Source organism: Megalobrama amblycephala, linkage group LG7, assembly GCF_018812025.1.
Source record: "Megalobrama amblycephala isolate DHTTF-2021 linkage group LG7, ASM1881202v1, whole genome shotgun sequence".
NCBI classification, from domain to species: Eukaryota; Metazoa; Chordata; class Actinopteri; order Cypriniformes; family Xenocyprididae; genus Megalobrama; species Megalobrama amblycephala.
Window position 1 is genome coordinate 17,830,871 of NC_063050.1, and position 14,622 is coordinate 17,845,492.

General features: G+C 36.6%; 2 protein-coding genes across 5 annotated transcripts in view; one reads left to right on the forward strand and one right to left on the reverse strand.

The window, feature by feature from the left end:
- The window catches only part of herc56.1 (HECT and RLD domain containing E3 ubiquitin protein ligase 56.1), a 43,892-nt gene extending 42,906 nt beyond the window's left edge, over window positions 1-986 (reverse strand). The window contains exon 1 of one of the 4 annotated variants that reach the window (XM_048196266.1): window positions 843-986. In XM_048196266.1, coding sequence (XP_048052223.1) covers window positions 843-852 — 10 coding nt within the window. In that variant the 5' untranslated portion in view covers window positions 853-986. The other 3 variants (XM_048196265.1, XM_048196264.1, XM_048196263.1) reach the window with 3 other exon arrangements.
- A 9,197-nt stretch (window positions 987-10,183) lies between these two features.
- The window catches only part of col17a1a (collagen, type XVII, alpha 1a), a 45,344-nt gene continuing 40,905 nt past the window's right edge, over window positions 10,184-14,622 (forward strand). The window contains exons 1-6 of the mRNA XM_048198402.1: window positions 10,184-10,359; window positions 10,927-11,003; window positions 11,654-11,710; window positions 11,839-11,997; window positions 12,351-12,830; window positions 12,994-13,041. Of these exons, the coding sequence (XP_048054359.1) occupies window positions 10,940-11,003; window positions 11,654-11,710; window positions 11,839-11,997; window positions 12,351-12,830; window positions 12,994-13,041 (808 nt within the window). The 5' untranslated portion in view covers window positions 10,184-10,359; window positions 10,927-10,939. The remainder of the gene's footprint in view (window positions 10,360-10,926; window positions 11,004-11,653; window positions 11,711-11,838; window positions 11,998-12,350; window positions 12,831-12,993; window positions 13,042-14,622) is intronic.

Genomic DNA, 14,622 nt, shown 5'->3' on the forward strand with positions numbered 1-14,622 from the left:
CTTGATCCCTGACTATTTCAGAGCTGTTACTATTACAATTGCTTTATCAGCAATTGCAGGGGTTTTCAGACAACATTTTTGCATTGATATATTAGATGAACATTAGCTGTGATAACTCATGTACATCATAGGCAATATGAAAGTAAAAGATTCAAGACTTGTATCTGTTAAGTAGGCTATTACATAACGATGTCGACTTTATGAATGAACAAGTGTCGTGTAGTGCATCATACTTAGTTTTCCATCTTGATTATAGTCTTCATCGCGCAATCTCAAGACCGAGACCTTCCTATCCCGGATAAATCCAACAAAACTCCTTCCAGCTGACATGTCCTCAACTGATTTCGGACACATGGATCGTATTCCACATTTGCCATGTTTGACTTTGTCAGGCAGACCGAAGCCCTCTCTGACCGGCGCTCCCCAGTAGCACAACATGTTCACAGCTGACGGATGAAACCTTCAGACTCCAGCAGTGTCTCTCTGCATCCTCTCGTTAAATACAATTCGAAAACGAGAGCGAAACTGCTGGACTGTTTCCAAAATCAACGACACTATTTCCCACGAAACGAAAGTAATGTTTATTGTTATTCTTCCGCGTTTATAGCGAATCAGAGTCGCTGAATGAATTGATGATGATCGGAAAACGAAAGCAAAATCTAGATGAAACTCCTCCACACCATACACTGTATTTAATTTAGTTATTTTGTGCAGCCAACTGATTAAAAAGAGTGACGTGCTGAAACTGCGGGAGAACGTGGACATGTAGGCTATTGTTTACATGCATAATAACTTCAGACAAACAACTTCACAAAGTACAAACGTCTCTCTTTACTGCTTACTTGTTATCATCGAACGTTACGTGCTTAAACCACGTTTCGTAAAGGTGAAGTGCAGCACCACAACATAGCCTATGGCGGGTTGGAACTGAAATCTGCTGGACGGCAGCCCTCCAGGAGCAGACTTGGACACCCCTGCTTCATGAGGAGTTAAATATGACATTTCCTGTTGCCCGCAGGTGGCGCTATGACTGTAACTGAATATTTGCATGTCTTCAGGCCAGGGCTCTAATAAAACATGTGACGTTTGGGGCAGATTGGATATTGTATGCCCGAGTTAAAACAGTTTCCCTTTTCATGGCGAAACATCAAGATTTGTCAGGCTGCCACTGACACGCCCTTCAGTGAAAACTCAAGATCTTCGCAATTTAAAGGATTAGTTCACTTTCAAATTAAAATGTCCTTATAATTTACTCACCCCCATGTCATCCAAGATGATCATGTCTTTCTTTCATCAGTCGAAGAAATTAAGGTTTTTGATGAAAACTTTCCAGGATTTTTCTCCATATAGCCTAGTGGACTTCAATGGCCTCCAAATGGTTGAAGGTCAAAATTACAGTTTCAGTGCAGCTTCAGAGCGTTCTACACAATCCCAGATGAGAAATAAGGGTCTTATCTAGAGAAACCATCGCTCATTTTCTAAAAAAAAGTTAAAAATTTTAATACGTTTTAACCATAAATGCTCATCTTGAACTAGCTTTCTTCTTCTTTATTTGATTGCAGTGTAGACGCTGTTAAATGTATTACTGCCCTCCACAGGTCAAAGTTTGAACTAATTGTTATATACTTGCACTAGCATATGGTATTATATGACAATTTAGTTCAAACTTTGACGTGAAGAGGGCAGTAATACACTTAGCAGTTTTTCCCTGTGTATAGTACGGGAACTTAACCCATACTGTTAAAGGTGATAGAGAGGATTTTTTCGTCGACTGAGAATCCAAAGACTGTTACTGAGTTTTTGAAATGAGCGCATGCGTAAGAACAACCCCCCCTCCTTCACAGCTCATTTCAAAGGAACGCCTCCCAAAACTCGTAAACACTCGTATTGGAACACGAGTGTTTATCACCGGCATTCGCTGTGTCGTGTTTTTTGGATTCATTATGTCGGACTCACCGCAGGTAACTCATGATCTGCACTTGTTATTCCTGTCTCCTGACAAAAACATTGCATGCAGCGCCTGTAGAGTGTGGAAAGTTACTGGAGCGTGCAGCCGCGCTCGTCTCTCACAAGGAACGTCACGGCAGTGATTGACAAGCAAGAGGGCCAATCGTTTATGTGATGATCGCGTAAACGATTGGCTGATGTTTTTAAGGCCCTACCTCGTGCACAGATGATGTATATTAATATTATTACTTTCAGTGCACCTAATAAATAGTCTTTTATCAGTTAGTAAAGACAGTTTCAAGTAATATTGCAAAAATGTATAAAACAAAACATCCTCTTTAGCACCTTTAACTGTTAACCCATTTACAATTTTTTTTCCGTAGCCTTTTTACAATATTTTACTGTTAAAATCACATTCCTTTTTTACAATGTATTATTTTCTTTAATTCTATTTGCTTTTATTTTTTACTGTGGTTTTTTAGTAGCTTTTTGTGATGTCCAGAGTTGATCTGATTGTGTAAGTATTTTGTTGTCACAATTGTTGAGATTCATTTGCACAATTGCTGATTGCTCATATCTGTCTTTGTCATTGTACTTTATTGCTAATGTTTGCATGTTTCTTTTTTTTTTGTCTTCAGTTTTCTAACTTATTTCTGCAATACAGTATGATCTCATATTGCAGTAAAACAGGGTTTGTAATTTAAATGTATTAAGGACATAACACAAATATTACATTCAAATGATATCAGTGATTCAGGCTATTTCACTGCAATTATAAAACTATCATCACCTGATCCCATTTTAGCTTTTTTTGCTACTGCATATGTGTTTGACTAATAATATATAAAGACTTTGTGGCTCAGATAAGGTTCAGTTCTGGTTTATTTTTTTGCTCTTGGCTGACATGTGGCATTGTTATGGCCTGCTTGTGGCTCAGATCTGGTAAACAGGAGCAATCTGCCCAAATGACATCATTCCACGCCACATGTGGCCCAGATCGTCATATGTCGTGTGGCAGATGTGGGCCAGATTTGGGCCGGCATAAAGTTGCTATCTGGTGTGAAACTATTTCAGACTTGAATTTATCGACATACTGCCAGAAACTGATCAAAATGGAGAGGGCTCGACCATCGTATAGTTCTTATGGTTACCTTATATTGTTTTAGGCTCATGTTAAGTTTATTCTCATAATTGTTTTCCATCATGTATAATTTTTGTATAGTCATGAAGTCATAAAGCCATACAAGTGGCTGAGAGAGAAGGTGGACAGCAAGTGCAACAATTTTCCTCAGTGAAAACACCTGTATGTCTCATGTCACTTGATAATTATAAGCTCTAAGGTTGATGAGAGTGAATAATGCTTCAGTCTGTCAGCTATGATTAATACTCCCTTCTGTATGGCATTTACAAGCCTATCTGTACAACTATGCAGAAACCCTGTGGATCAAGCCCAGACACATACTAGTATGTTTTAGTTTTAGAAATAGGCCTATGCATACATGAAAATGTCTCAGGTTATGTATGTAACCCTGGTTCCCTGAATAGGGAATGAGACGCTGCGTCGAGATGCGGTGGGAACCCCATGAAAGGGAACTACATCTATAGACATATAATGCCAAATTTACACTTTTAAATATTTCTATTTCAATTATGCATTTAATCTAGTTCAGGACTTCATTAACAATGATTATTAAGTATTTTCATTATATTGTTTATGCTTACTGAAGCATTTTTAACCTCTTTTCTATTATTGTTTATTGTGTGTCTTATAACTGTAAAATTATTTTAAAGTTTTTAAAAATTATTTCGGAAGCAATACAATATTCACGACTGTACCAGAAACAATCCAAAAAATTTAACTTTCCCTGGAACCACATGTGTACTTTGATTCATCAGTGATGACTGTTCAGCGTCTATCTTAGGTCAGGAATGATAACACAACGGGTGCGATCTTGTTTGGAATGAGAAAGGTTTCACTCGAAAGGGAATTATTTGAAAAGTTTATTTTTGATTATTGTATGATTATTTTACATATAAATAGACTTTAAAAATTGTGGCATGGTTCTGACAGTAAAAGAAAGAAACCCAGAAACATTCCTGAAAGTATTCTTTGGAATGCTAACATGCAAGCTTTCAAAAACATTTCATGTCAACCAGCTGGTGAAGACAGGTGTGACTACTATTATCACTGACCGTTCAACTGAGATCCACGGTTACATGCAACATGCTCAGAAAGAAAGCAAAAATGATAGTTTAGTATAAGAATAGAAGTCTATACATCTATTCTTATACTAGTTATGGCTGCCCTACCACTTGATGATGTTTAGAGGGCTTGGCAGAACGAAGTGTCAAAATGATGATGACACCAGTGTGATATTGGCACCAGACTCGACACTGCATGTTTGTTTTATGATGCTCAGAGTTGGAACGATCCAGTAAACATCTCCTGCTCTGGCACTGATTATGTTCTGTGCCACTAAATAATACGCCCAGAAGCAAACTCTTAAAATTTATAAATGCCTTTTATAGTTTCTCCTATTTACTTATTTGTTGCTTTCTTAAATCATTTATTTCTGGTCTAGTTGTCAACAGGAACTACTGCTACTTATTGTATACATGTAAACATTATTGTGCAATAATTTTTTAAGTGTTAAAAAGTTAAGTATCAAGAAAAGTTCAAGTATCAAGTCACATTTAGAAATGGCATCGCACTGATCCTAACATGTTAAACTAGTCAAATGTGTGATGAGTCTGATGACTCTTTCATGTTTTATGTTCATCTCTGATTTCGTCCAGTTTCAGTGAAATTGTGTAGGCCTCTGGTCAGGGTTGGTGCTTTGCCTTAACTTGACTTTCTGTGAAATGTTCTACCCTGTGGCTAAGGGGAATTTCGTTTTTTAAATTTTGCTTGTCATTCTTTTACAGTAAATCAAGTACTATACAACGAGTTGGTAAAAATAAAGGTTAAATCTGGCCGTTAAGCACTAAGAAGAAAAAAAGCAAAGGCAAAAGAAGAAAAATAACTTTACTTTGCTCTTTAACCCTTGTGCGGTCTTCGGGTCTTTTTGACCCGCAAATGATATTTGCTCAAATAAAAAAAAAAAAGTTCTCTTTGTCCAAATGGCATGAGACTTTGTATGGTGGTTAACACTTTTAAGATCTACAAAATTGGAATGATATCTTTTTTTTATCTTAGTGTAAAAACAAAAAGTTACTCTCGTGGTCTTCAGGGTCTCTGGAGACCCCAGGCAACAAAATGTAATTTTGTAACAATATAATATATTTTTTAAAAACAAATGTAAATTTACTCTGTTTATTAATGTTTTTAATCAACATTTGTTCAGTTTTTGGAGGATTCGTGTTATCTTTTAAATTTATATAAATAAATTAAAAACAATTTTTAAATAGGTTTTTATGCAAAAGAAGCTTTTTATGTAGAATTCACTTTATAAAAGGCCCAGATTTCTAACTTTCATTCATGTGGATAACATGGATAATTTGACATGGTTTAGTGTAAGATTTTTGTCCATCTTTTGAAAAATGCAGTTTTAAAAGTAAAAAAAACTATCACTTTTACCAGTAGATGGCTGCAGAGCTAAACTATTTGCTATGTGCTATTTGAATGACTGAAAGACATCTTTTCACAAGTATTTTTCAGTTGGATTCATATCTAAATGTTAGTAATAAAAATTATTTTGTCAAAGTTTGGCATTTTTTTACAGGACAAAATCAGTTTTTCAATAATAATTTTATAATAAAAATAATAAAATAAATTGTGTGCGCGTGTGTGTGTGTGAGCATGTCCATTTTGCATTGAGGATGTTTTTTGCATTTTTGGAAGTGTGCCACTTCATTTCTGTCTATGTGTGTTGTGCGTTGTTATTGATTTTGAGGATGGATTTTGTCCAATTTCTAAGCAGGGTCTCTGGAGATTACATTATTGATAACATTATTGAAAAACTATTGATTTTTTTTTTTTCAGTACAAAAATGCTAAACTGACAAAAAGTAATTTTTATTCTTATAATTGTGATTTCATAACATTTAGATATGAATCCAACTGAAAAATACTTGTGAAAAGATGTCTTTCAGTCATTCAAATAGCACATAGCAAATAGTGGAACTCTGCAGACATCTACTGGTAAAAAATGATTTTTTTTTTTACTTTTATAACTGCATTTTCCAAAAGATGGGCAAAAATTTTACACTAAACCATGTCAAATTATCCATGTTATCCCCATGAATGAAAGTTAGAAATCTGTATCTTTTATAAAGTGAATTTTACATAAAAAGCTTCTTTTGCATAAAAACCTATTTAAAAAAATATTTTTTTAATTATTTATATAAATTTAAAAGATATTACGAATCCTCCAAAAACTGCACAAATGTTGAGTAAAAACATTAATAAACAGATTAAAATTACATTAGTTTTTAAAAAATATATTATATTGTTACAAAATTACATTTTATTGCCTGGGGTCTCCAGAGACCCCGAAGACCACGAGTGTAGTACCCCAAATGAAGACCGCACTGTTTCTTTCACAATGTTATCTGAACAATTTTTGATTGAAGCTTCCAATAAAGTTTGCATACTTAGACCTCAAGGCATTGAAGAAAACTGACATTTTTATCTGTCTGACATGTTCTAACACACTGTTTCAGCACTTGCATGAAAAACAGCCATACATACAAAACTGTTTCAATTTGAATACATTCTTATAATATATTACACACCATAATATATTTATAAAATTCACATTTCTGTTCATAGGAGGCTGAAGAAAGGCAATTAAATGCAGGGTGAATGGCTACATGATATCTAAAGCTTATGTCTTACCAGTTTCATATACTGCAAGTCAGACAGAGTAAAAAGTAAACTATGTAAGAAGTAGCTCAGTGTTTTCCTTTTTATTCTTTGGGTGAAAAAAAGCTCAATGTTTTCTAGAAGCACAGACATATTAAAATTTGCACAGAAAATTTTTATATTTTTCTGTGCAAATTTCTATATATCTGCTTCTATAACAATTATTTGTGCTGTGACTTTTATTTCATTTGGTAGATCTGAATATTTAATGTGTAAATCAATAACCATCAGTCAAATCAGAACATGTCAAGGATGTATCAAGAGGTAAATGCTGTAATGACAGATATGAGCGACTGATAAAATGCCTCCATGTTGAATCACTGAGGTGGTGATTCATTCCTTCACACCTGTTCAAAAGAGAGAGAGAGCGACCCAAATGGATGATCATGATGATCTCACTGTGTTACACTGGATGGCAGGTGTGTGTGATCTTAGATTCAAGATTTTTAAACAATCCCCCATCAATGAATCAGTGTGCATTTTTTTGTCTCATCAGGGACAAGCAGAATACATCTGATTCTGAACATCCTCTCAAACAAGCATCAACATATCCAACCATCTAATATCCAGTCAAAAATCATTTTAGCCACATAATTTTTTATGGTTTGGCATTTTTACTCCAGTTTGTGATGACAATTTGCATTCCAGCTGCACAAATGGTCATCATTACTACCAAGCGGTTGGATGCTCAGTGAGGAATTTGAAGGGACATCATGATTTTTCTATTGCAAGGGATAATTCCCATGACTCCTGCCAATATATGCATGTCATATTCAGTAAACTACCAATAGCTATGGAATGCAGTGGAAGCAAGACTCATATAGAACAAGTTGTGATCTATCCTCAAGCCATAAATTTACCATCAAAATTCCACTTTAAGAACGTTCTCTTAGGCGATTTACAGTACCTGGGTCATAATGATTTTTGTTACCTGTTTTCGCAAATAAAAGTGCCTCAGGGGTCTCATGATGTGACAGCGCCCCTCGTCTTGTCAAAACTCGCCTGTAAGTGGCTGTAGGTCAGAAAAACTGATACAGTGCATGTAAAGGGGTAAAAAGCATGCATGCCGGGTCCTGGATTACTCATCACATCTGAACGTGCCTGCTCTAAATATAATCGCTTTTTGGAGCACATCTTTATACAGAAGAACAGGGGCACAACAAGAAGATTATACTAATTTCTTCTAAACGAGAGTCAAGGTGAGTGTTAACATGGCCTTTTAAATGAAACGTTGCTGTTGTGCTATACTGAGGGACTTCAGAATCTGCATTTAGTTTTATGACTGAACCTCAACTGTTTTGAGGTGCAAGATCAAGTTTTATGTGTTCACGGATGGGAAAAGTCTGACAGGTTGTTGTTCTGAGTTCTTCAGCTGTTCTAGGAACAGCCAAGCTGCTCACTCATTAATGAAAACTTGGCTATGAAAGGATGAAATTTTTGGCGCATTGTCAGGCTTACAACTGAAATATTCAAAGAAAAAAAAATCTATGAAGTAATCCATTACAGAACCAATCTATAAGACTTTAAACTGTTTGTTTCCATATGTTTGATATATAAAAATTACATTTTTCTTCAGCTTGAATGAATCCTCTGATGAGTAGACTTAAAAATAAAGGTTCTTTATTGGCATCAATTGTTCCATGAAGAACCTTCAGCATCCATGGAATATTGCCATTGCACAAAGGGTTCTTTATAGTGGAAAAAGGTTCTTTAGATTATGTAAATGCTCTTCACAATAAGAAAGAAAAAAAAGTTATTTCAAGAACTTTCACTGAAATGTTCTTTGGGGAACCAAAAATAGTTCTTCTACACTCTTAGAAAAATGTTTAATGGGAATATTTAATTCTATAGAATCCTTGGGTTCTTGACTCAATTTTGAAGAACCCTTAATACTTTCATGTTTAATGGGTTTTTCATTTTTTTCTACAGATAAGGTTTACAAGCTGTTTAATTAATAAAATATATTTAAAATTAGAAATGAATTAAAGCAAAATTAATTAATTCAAACTAAATCCATAAAATGATGGAAACCCTAAAAGGTTCATGAAGCGCATGACAGAAACCCTTTAAGGTTCTATATAGAACCGTTTCTTCTAAGAGTGTGTGGCATCATTGTGGAAACCCCTTTTTGGAACCTTTATTTGTAAGAGTGTAACTTACATCATTAAACACTGAAAGTATCTTATCTGTAAAGAAAAATCTCTTGTAAGTATTCATTTGTGGTCAAGAGCTTATTGTGTTTAGATGCATAATTTTGATCAAACCATGGCAGAAAAAATGTCAGGCAACCACAAACACATTTTAGAACAAGCATAGACACACACATTTATAATCAACATGAGTTTATGTATGCAACATGGGTTTAATAGCTGTAATTTAGCTGTATAACAAATTCATGGCTGCACTCTGTCACTCTGCCATTCATGACTCATTATCCAGAGTAATTTCAGGATGTAGAGCAAATCTCCTCAAAGTGAAGGAATGGCAGGTAGTGAACAGATCATTACTGTTTTGCAGCTGTAATGATGACTATTACATAGCAATGATGATAAACATTGCTTTGAAAAGGTGGCATAAGCAGAGGTGCTAAAGTTATAGACTGGTGATAGATGAATGCATGGATGGATAGAAGAACACATCAATCGACAGAATGGAAAATGCTCAGTTTTTATCATTTTAAGACGTCTGTGTATATTAAAATTACATAATTATGATCTTTTATTTATACATACAATATGCTGTTTGTTATGTGGTCTCTTTTACCTATGGGTGATATGGAATATTGCCATTTTACAATGAAAATTAAACATATTGGAGATGGAAAACTGCTTTATAAGAATAAAATGTGTAAATATGTTAATATGTGTTTAATTTAATTATTTATTTAATTAATTTTTATTTACTCATTCATTGACTATATCAGTGAGTTTTGTTGCATTGTATTTACTTTTTATTTAATTTTGTTCCTTTCAGTTTATTGCTGACTTTATTTCAATTTCATTCTCTAAACCTGCTTTCAGGGAATATTCTCAAACATTTGAAAACATACAAAAAATATACATTAAAACTCTCTTTTCTAACAAATTTAAACTAAATAAATTGAAACTAATTAATTATTATTATTATATTTTACTAATATATTATTATTATTATTCTTTTTGCTATTGAAAAGTTGTTGGGATGCTCCAAAAGCCCTAAGAACCTAAGGAGACTGCTTTTGTAACTTTTAAGTATAATTCTAATGCATTTAAGAAATAAAAGATCTAATCCTAATCTAACCCTAACCCTAACCTTTGACAGTAAACACAGAAATAATTCAAACCCTACACATACTGTAACCTATAATGTGTCAGGTGTGGAGAGTATAGCTGCTGCCTTCAGGAGAACTTCAGGTTTAAACTTGTTAGCTCCAGATGTGATAAGAAGGCTTGAAATTCAAGCTGAAAAATCTTTTTATAAGGGGTGCTGTGATTGAACTTGAACAGAAAAACATCAGTGTGTTGATACAGGACAGACCATTTGACATGAGACGGTAAATTACAATGACTGGTAAGTGTCAATTTGTTCTGAGCAGATACAGGATAAAGTCTGATGTTTTCTGATGATTTTTTTCACAAATGTGCTTTTGTACTATATGTTATTTCAATATAATTTGTGCATTTGCACCTTCGGTTCAGCAAAAAAACATTCTGTATAGGGTTGAGTAGAGTTGTTATTTGGTTAAATTATAGGTTGCTAAATCAGTGTATTAGTGTCTAGGTTCTTAAAGCTTAGAAAAAAAGGCGTTAAACTCTTTGTGGTTCTGATTGTAACCTTTATTTTACACAAATTGAAGGTGTCAGCCAGAAGTTTAAAGGTTTAAAGAAAGATAAAGATATTTACTAAAATGATACTTTAATGTACTGTAAATCAATTTCTCAAACACTAAGGATATGTGAAATCATGATGCATTTGGAATAACAGTCCCTTGTTGCTCGTTCTCTCCTTTGCTTGTATTCTTTGAGAAGCATTTTGTGTTAATGATGTCAATCTATAGCACCAACATGCTTAAAATGTAAATAAATAATAATAAAAAAGATGTCTTATTTTTTTGATGAGAGTAACTTTGCTCTACAGTAGTTAACATGGAATGGACAAGCTAACCACAACCAAGATTGTCAAAGTAGAGGGGGGATCTGGGGGATCTGGAAAAGGTGAGTGTGGAAAACACTTTTATCACTCATAGAATTAAAAGAGCTATATGTAGAATTCAGAAAAACACGTTATTAGCGACACTGGTGGCCTTTAAGTAAACTGCAGCCAGCAACTTATTGGTCGTGCTCGCACTCGTGCACACGTAACATACATAAGGCTGAAAGTGATTCAAGGCCCCAATATACTCAAGTTCTTTTTCATTCTTCGCTTAGAAGTAAAAAAAAAATTGGAAATACCTTAGATGCGATATACTGTTAATGAACATACTGGCGTCATCCACACTGCTTAGAGCGACGTTTAGAGGGAAATGTTTAAAATATGTTCTGCGTGCTTTTCAACATGTTTGAGACTGTAGACAATACAGATCTGGCTATGTGAGACTAGTTTTCACGTCATAGAACAAAGAGAGACTCTCGGGAGCCTGCGTGTAAACGTTACATCCTTTTGATTTCCCCTGCAAAAATCTTTTTTTTTTTTTTAAGTTTCGTTATAAGCTGTTCACACACTGACAATAAAAAGCGATTAATGCATGAAAATTACATATAACAAATTAATTTGGCACAACCATAGTAAAACTGAATATATGATATATACAGGCTATAATTTAAATTCAATTGTCTCTGAACTTGAATGATCTAAAAAATTACAGAAATCCAGAAGCATACAGAAACTGTAACGACCACAAGACTGACATCTTTACCCCCAAGTATGTTTAAACTCCAATTTGATATTACATTACATGTACATTAAAAACCATAGATTGCACCATTCTCTCAACTGTGGAACAGTTCAATCTCCTGCCCTGCTGAATGTTATTTGGTGTCTCCCCACTAGAGGGAAACAGCAGCTCTGTGAGTAGCCAACAGGTACTGACCTCCACAGTGAACAGCTCCAGCTCTGGAGGAGCTTCAGGAGGAGCTGTTCTGCTGGAGAAGAAGATCATCTCCCAGACAAGTGCTGAAGGGGGCGCTTCCAGAAGTTATGTCATATCCTGTGAGTCCAGAAATCATCCAGCTTCAACCATCTATGCATGAAATGTACAGGAAATTGATTTAATTACACTTATTTTAAGCAAAAGACACTTATTTTAAGCAATATTTACTCAAAATTCATGAAAGAAACTTTTTTAACAATATTTTATTATTATTATTATTATTATTATTATTCATTTATTCACAAGGCTTCTTCTAGTATATTTTGGAATTGACATAAAGGTTCTGGTTATTAGCCCCAATAATCTCCTTCCCTGCTGAATGTTATTTGGTTTCTCCTCATGTATATATATATATTGGAATATCTGTAGTATTTATTTCCCACTTATTTAAGTTGTTTTTTCTTCTCTCCAGCCTCCTCATCTGGAAGTTCAGCCAGTAGCAGTTCAGGAGCAGGATCTGTGATCGGTGGATTTGACGGAATATCTCGTGAAATCAGTGTAACCGGTCCGATTAGTAGCTCTACGGTTAAAAGCTCTAGTTCTGTGGTTAAAAGCTCTAGCGGTGTCTCTACCTCCATCACAACAGTTGGCAGTTCCTCAGCAACAGGTGAAGACCTTTCTTCAGGATTTGGGTCCGGCTTGTCCTCTGAGTTTGTGTCTGGTTCTTCAGGCAGTTCTTTTAGTGTTTCTGGAGGTAGTATGAACATCTCCAGAAGTGGAGGAGGTGGTTCTGGCTCCTCTGCAGTCATGCCTGCCGGAGGAGCTTCCAGCTCCATGACTGTCACCAAGTTCAGCTCCTCGTCCCCTAGTGGAACAAGGAAAGGTTTGAGTTACAGCACAGTCCCTCCTGAGAGAAAGACCAGTCTGAACCCTTACACTGGAGGATATGAGGGTAAGTGAGAGATCATGACCTCTAACCTTTGTGGGATATATTGATTTCAGATGAGAGGAATCGCACAGAATATGTTTAATTGTTGATATTAGTTTCTATAATATCAATATAGTCATTAAAACTGATAAACAGTATGTACTGTATGTTATTTATATTTACTCAGGGAGCTCCAGTGGCAATTCTTCCCCTGATTACATAAAAAAAGAGTACGGTATGTTCATTTATATTTTGTTTGGTTGGGTTCAAGTTGAGTACACTTAGATGTTCTTAAGATTATCTTAAGAAGTACTAAAGAAGATTTTTTAGTATATTAAATACAAAATTAGTGCATGAAAATAGAGCACTTTAAGTACATTATAGAAATGTACTTTTTTTTCAATTAGGAAGGTCCCACAGCTCGGGTCTGGGGTGCCATATTGTCCCTCTCGCTTGAGAGAGGAGGTCCCGTCTCAGAGGGATTGACCATGGCTCCATGGGCGATAGTTGAGATAGCTCCAAGAACCATGGTTGGGTCCTCCACAAAAGATCCACCAGGAGGACTTTGTGAGCACCTTCCCTGATTCGTCTGATTACTTGGGGAATCATCTGTGAAGACGACCTTCCTCTTGTCTATCGTCCCAATTGCCACACCCTGCTCGAACCAGCAAGGATTCATCCAAGGGGCCAGGGTTGCAACACACGCCTGGTTCACCTTGAGTAAGCAACGACCATGTTGCCAGGCTTGGGGCGGGACCCGTGGTTTCAGCCAGAACTGCAGAGGGCGCATATGAAGCAGGCCCAGCTGCAGAGCCGGAGATGCTGAACTCATTAGACCTAGCATCTTCTGAAACGCTCTGAGTGGTAGAGAAGCCCCGGGTGTAAAGGTTTTCGAGAGCTGCTGAATGAGCAAAGATCGCTCTGGAGTGACCACGGCCTTCATGTGGGTCGAGTCTAAAATTATCCCCAGGAACGAGATACGTTGGCTGGGAGATAACAAGCTCTTGACCCTGAGCCCCAAGCACTCCAAGTGGTTGAGGATGATGGATCTGTGAGATATTAACTCCGCCTCCGACTGAGCCAGAACGAGCCAGTCATCGAGGTAGTTCAGAATGCGCACACCCATCTGCCTCAGAGGGGAGAGAGCCGCATCCATGCACTTTGTAAAAGTGCGAGGAGCCAGAGATCCGTGTATTGATATGCCACCCCTTCGAAGGCGAATCTCAAGAATCGCCTGTGATGGGGGGGCTACCTGGATGTGAAAATAAGTGTCCTTCAGATCCAGGGTAAAGAACCAGTCTCCCGGGCGTACTTGCGGGAAGATCTGCTTCAAAGTGATCATTCTGAACGAGCACTTTATCAGGGCCCTGTTCAGATGTCTGAGATTGAGGATGGGTCTGAGACCGCTATCCTTTTTGGGAACGAGGAAGTACCTGCTGTAAAACCCTGACTCGCTCAGTGCTGGGTGAACCACCTCTATGGCTCCTTTCGCCAGCATGGTGTTCATTTCGGAACGCAGGACGTGTGCGTCCTTGGTTTCCTAGGTTTGAACCACGCCATTGAATAACAGGGCCTGTCGAGCGAATTGGAGTACATAACCTTGTTTTACTATGTTCAGCACCCAAGCTGACACTCCGGGGATGGCCTGCCAGACCTTGGCCCGCGTGGCGAGGGGCTGTATTGGTTCTGGCACTAAGTCAAGCATCGGAGGGGGGTGGTGCTTAGCAGAGCGCGAGTGCCGTCTATGCTCAGGCCGTGGTGCGGTCTTAGTGGCTGGCAGCAAGCTGATCAGCGGTGAATTCCAGCTGCTTGCAAG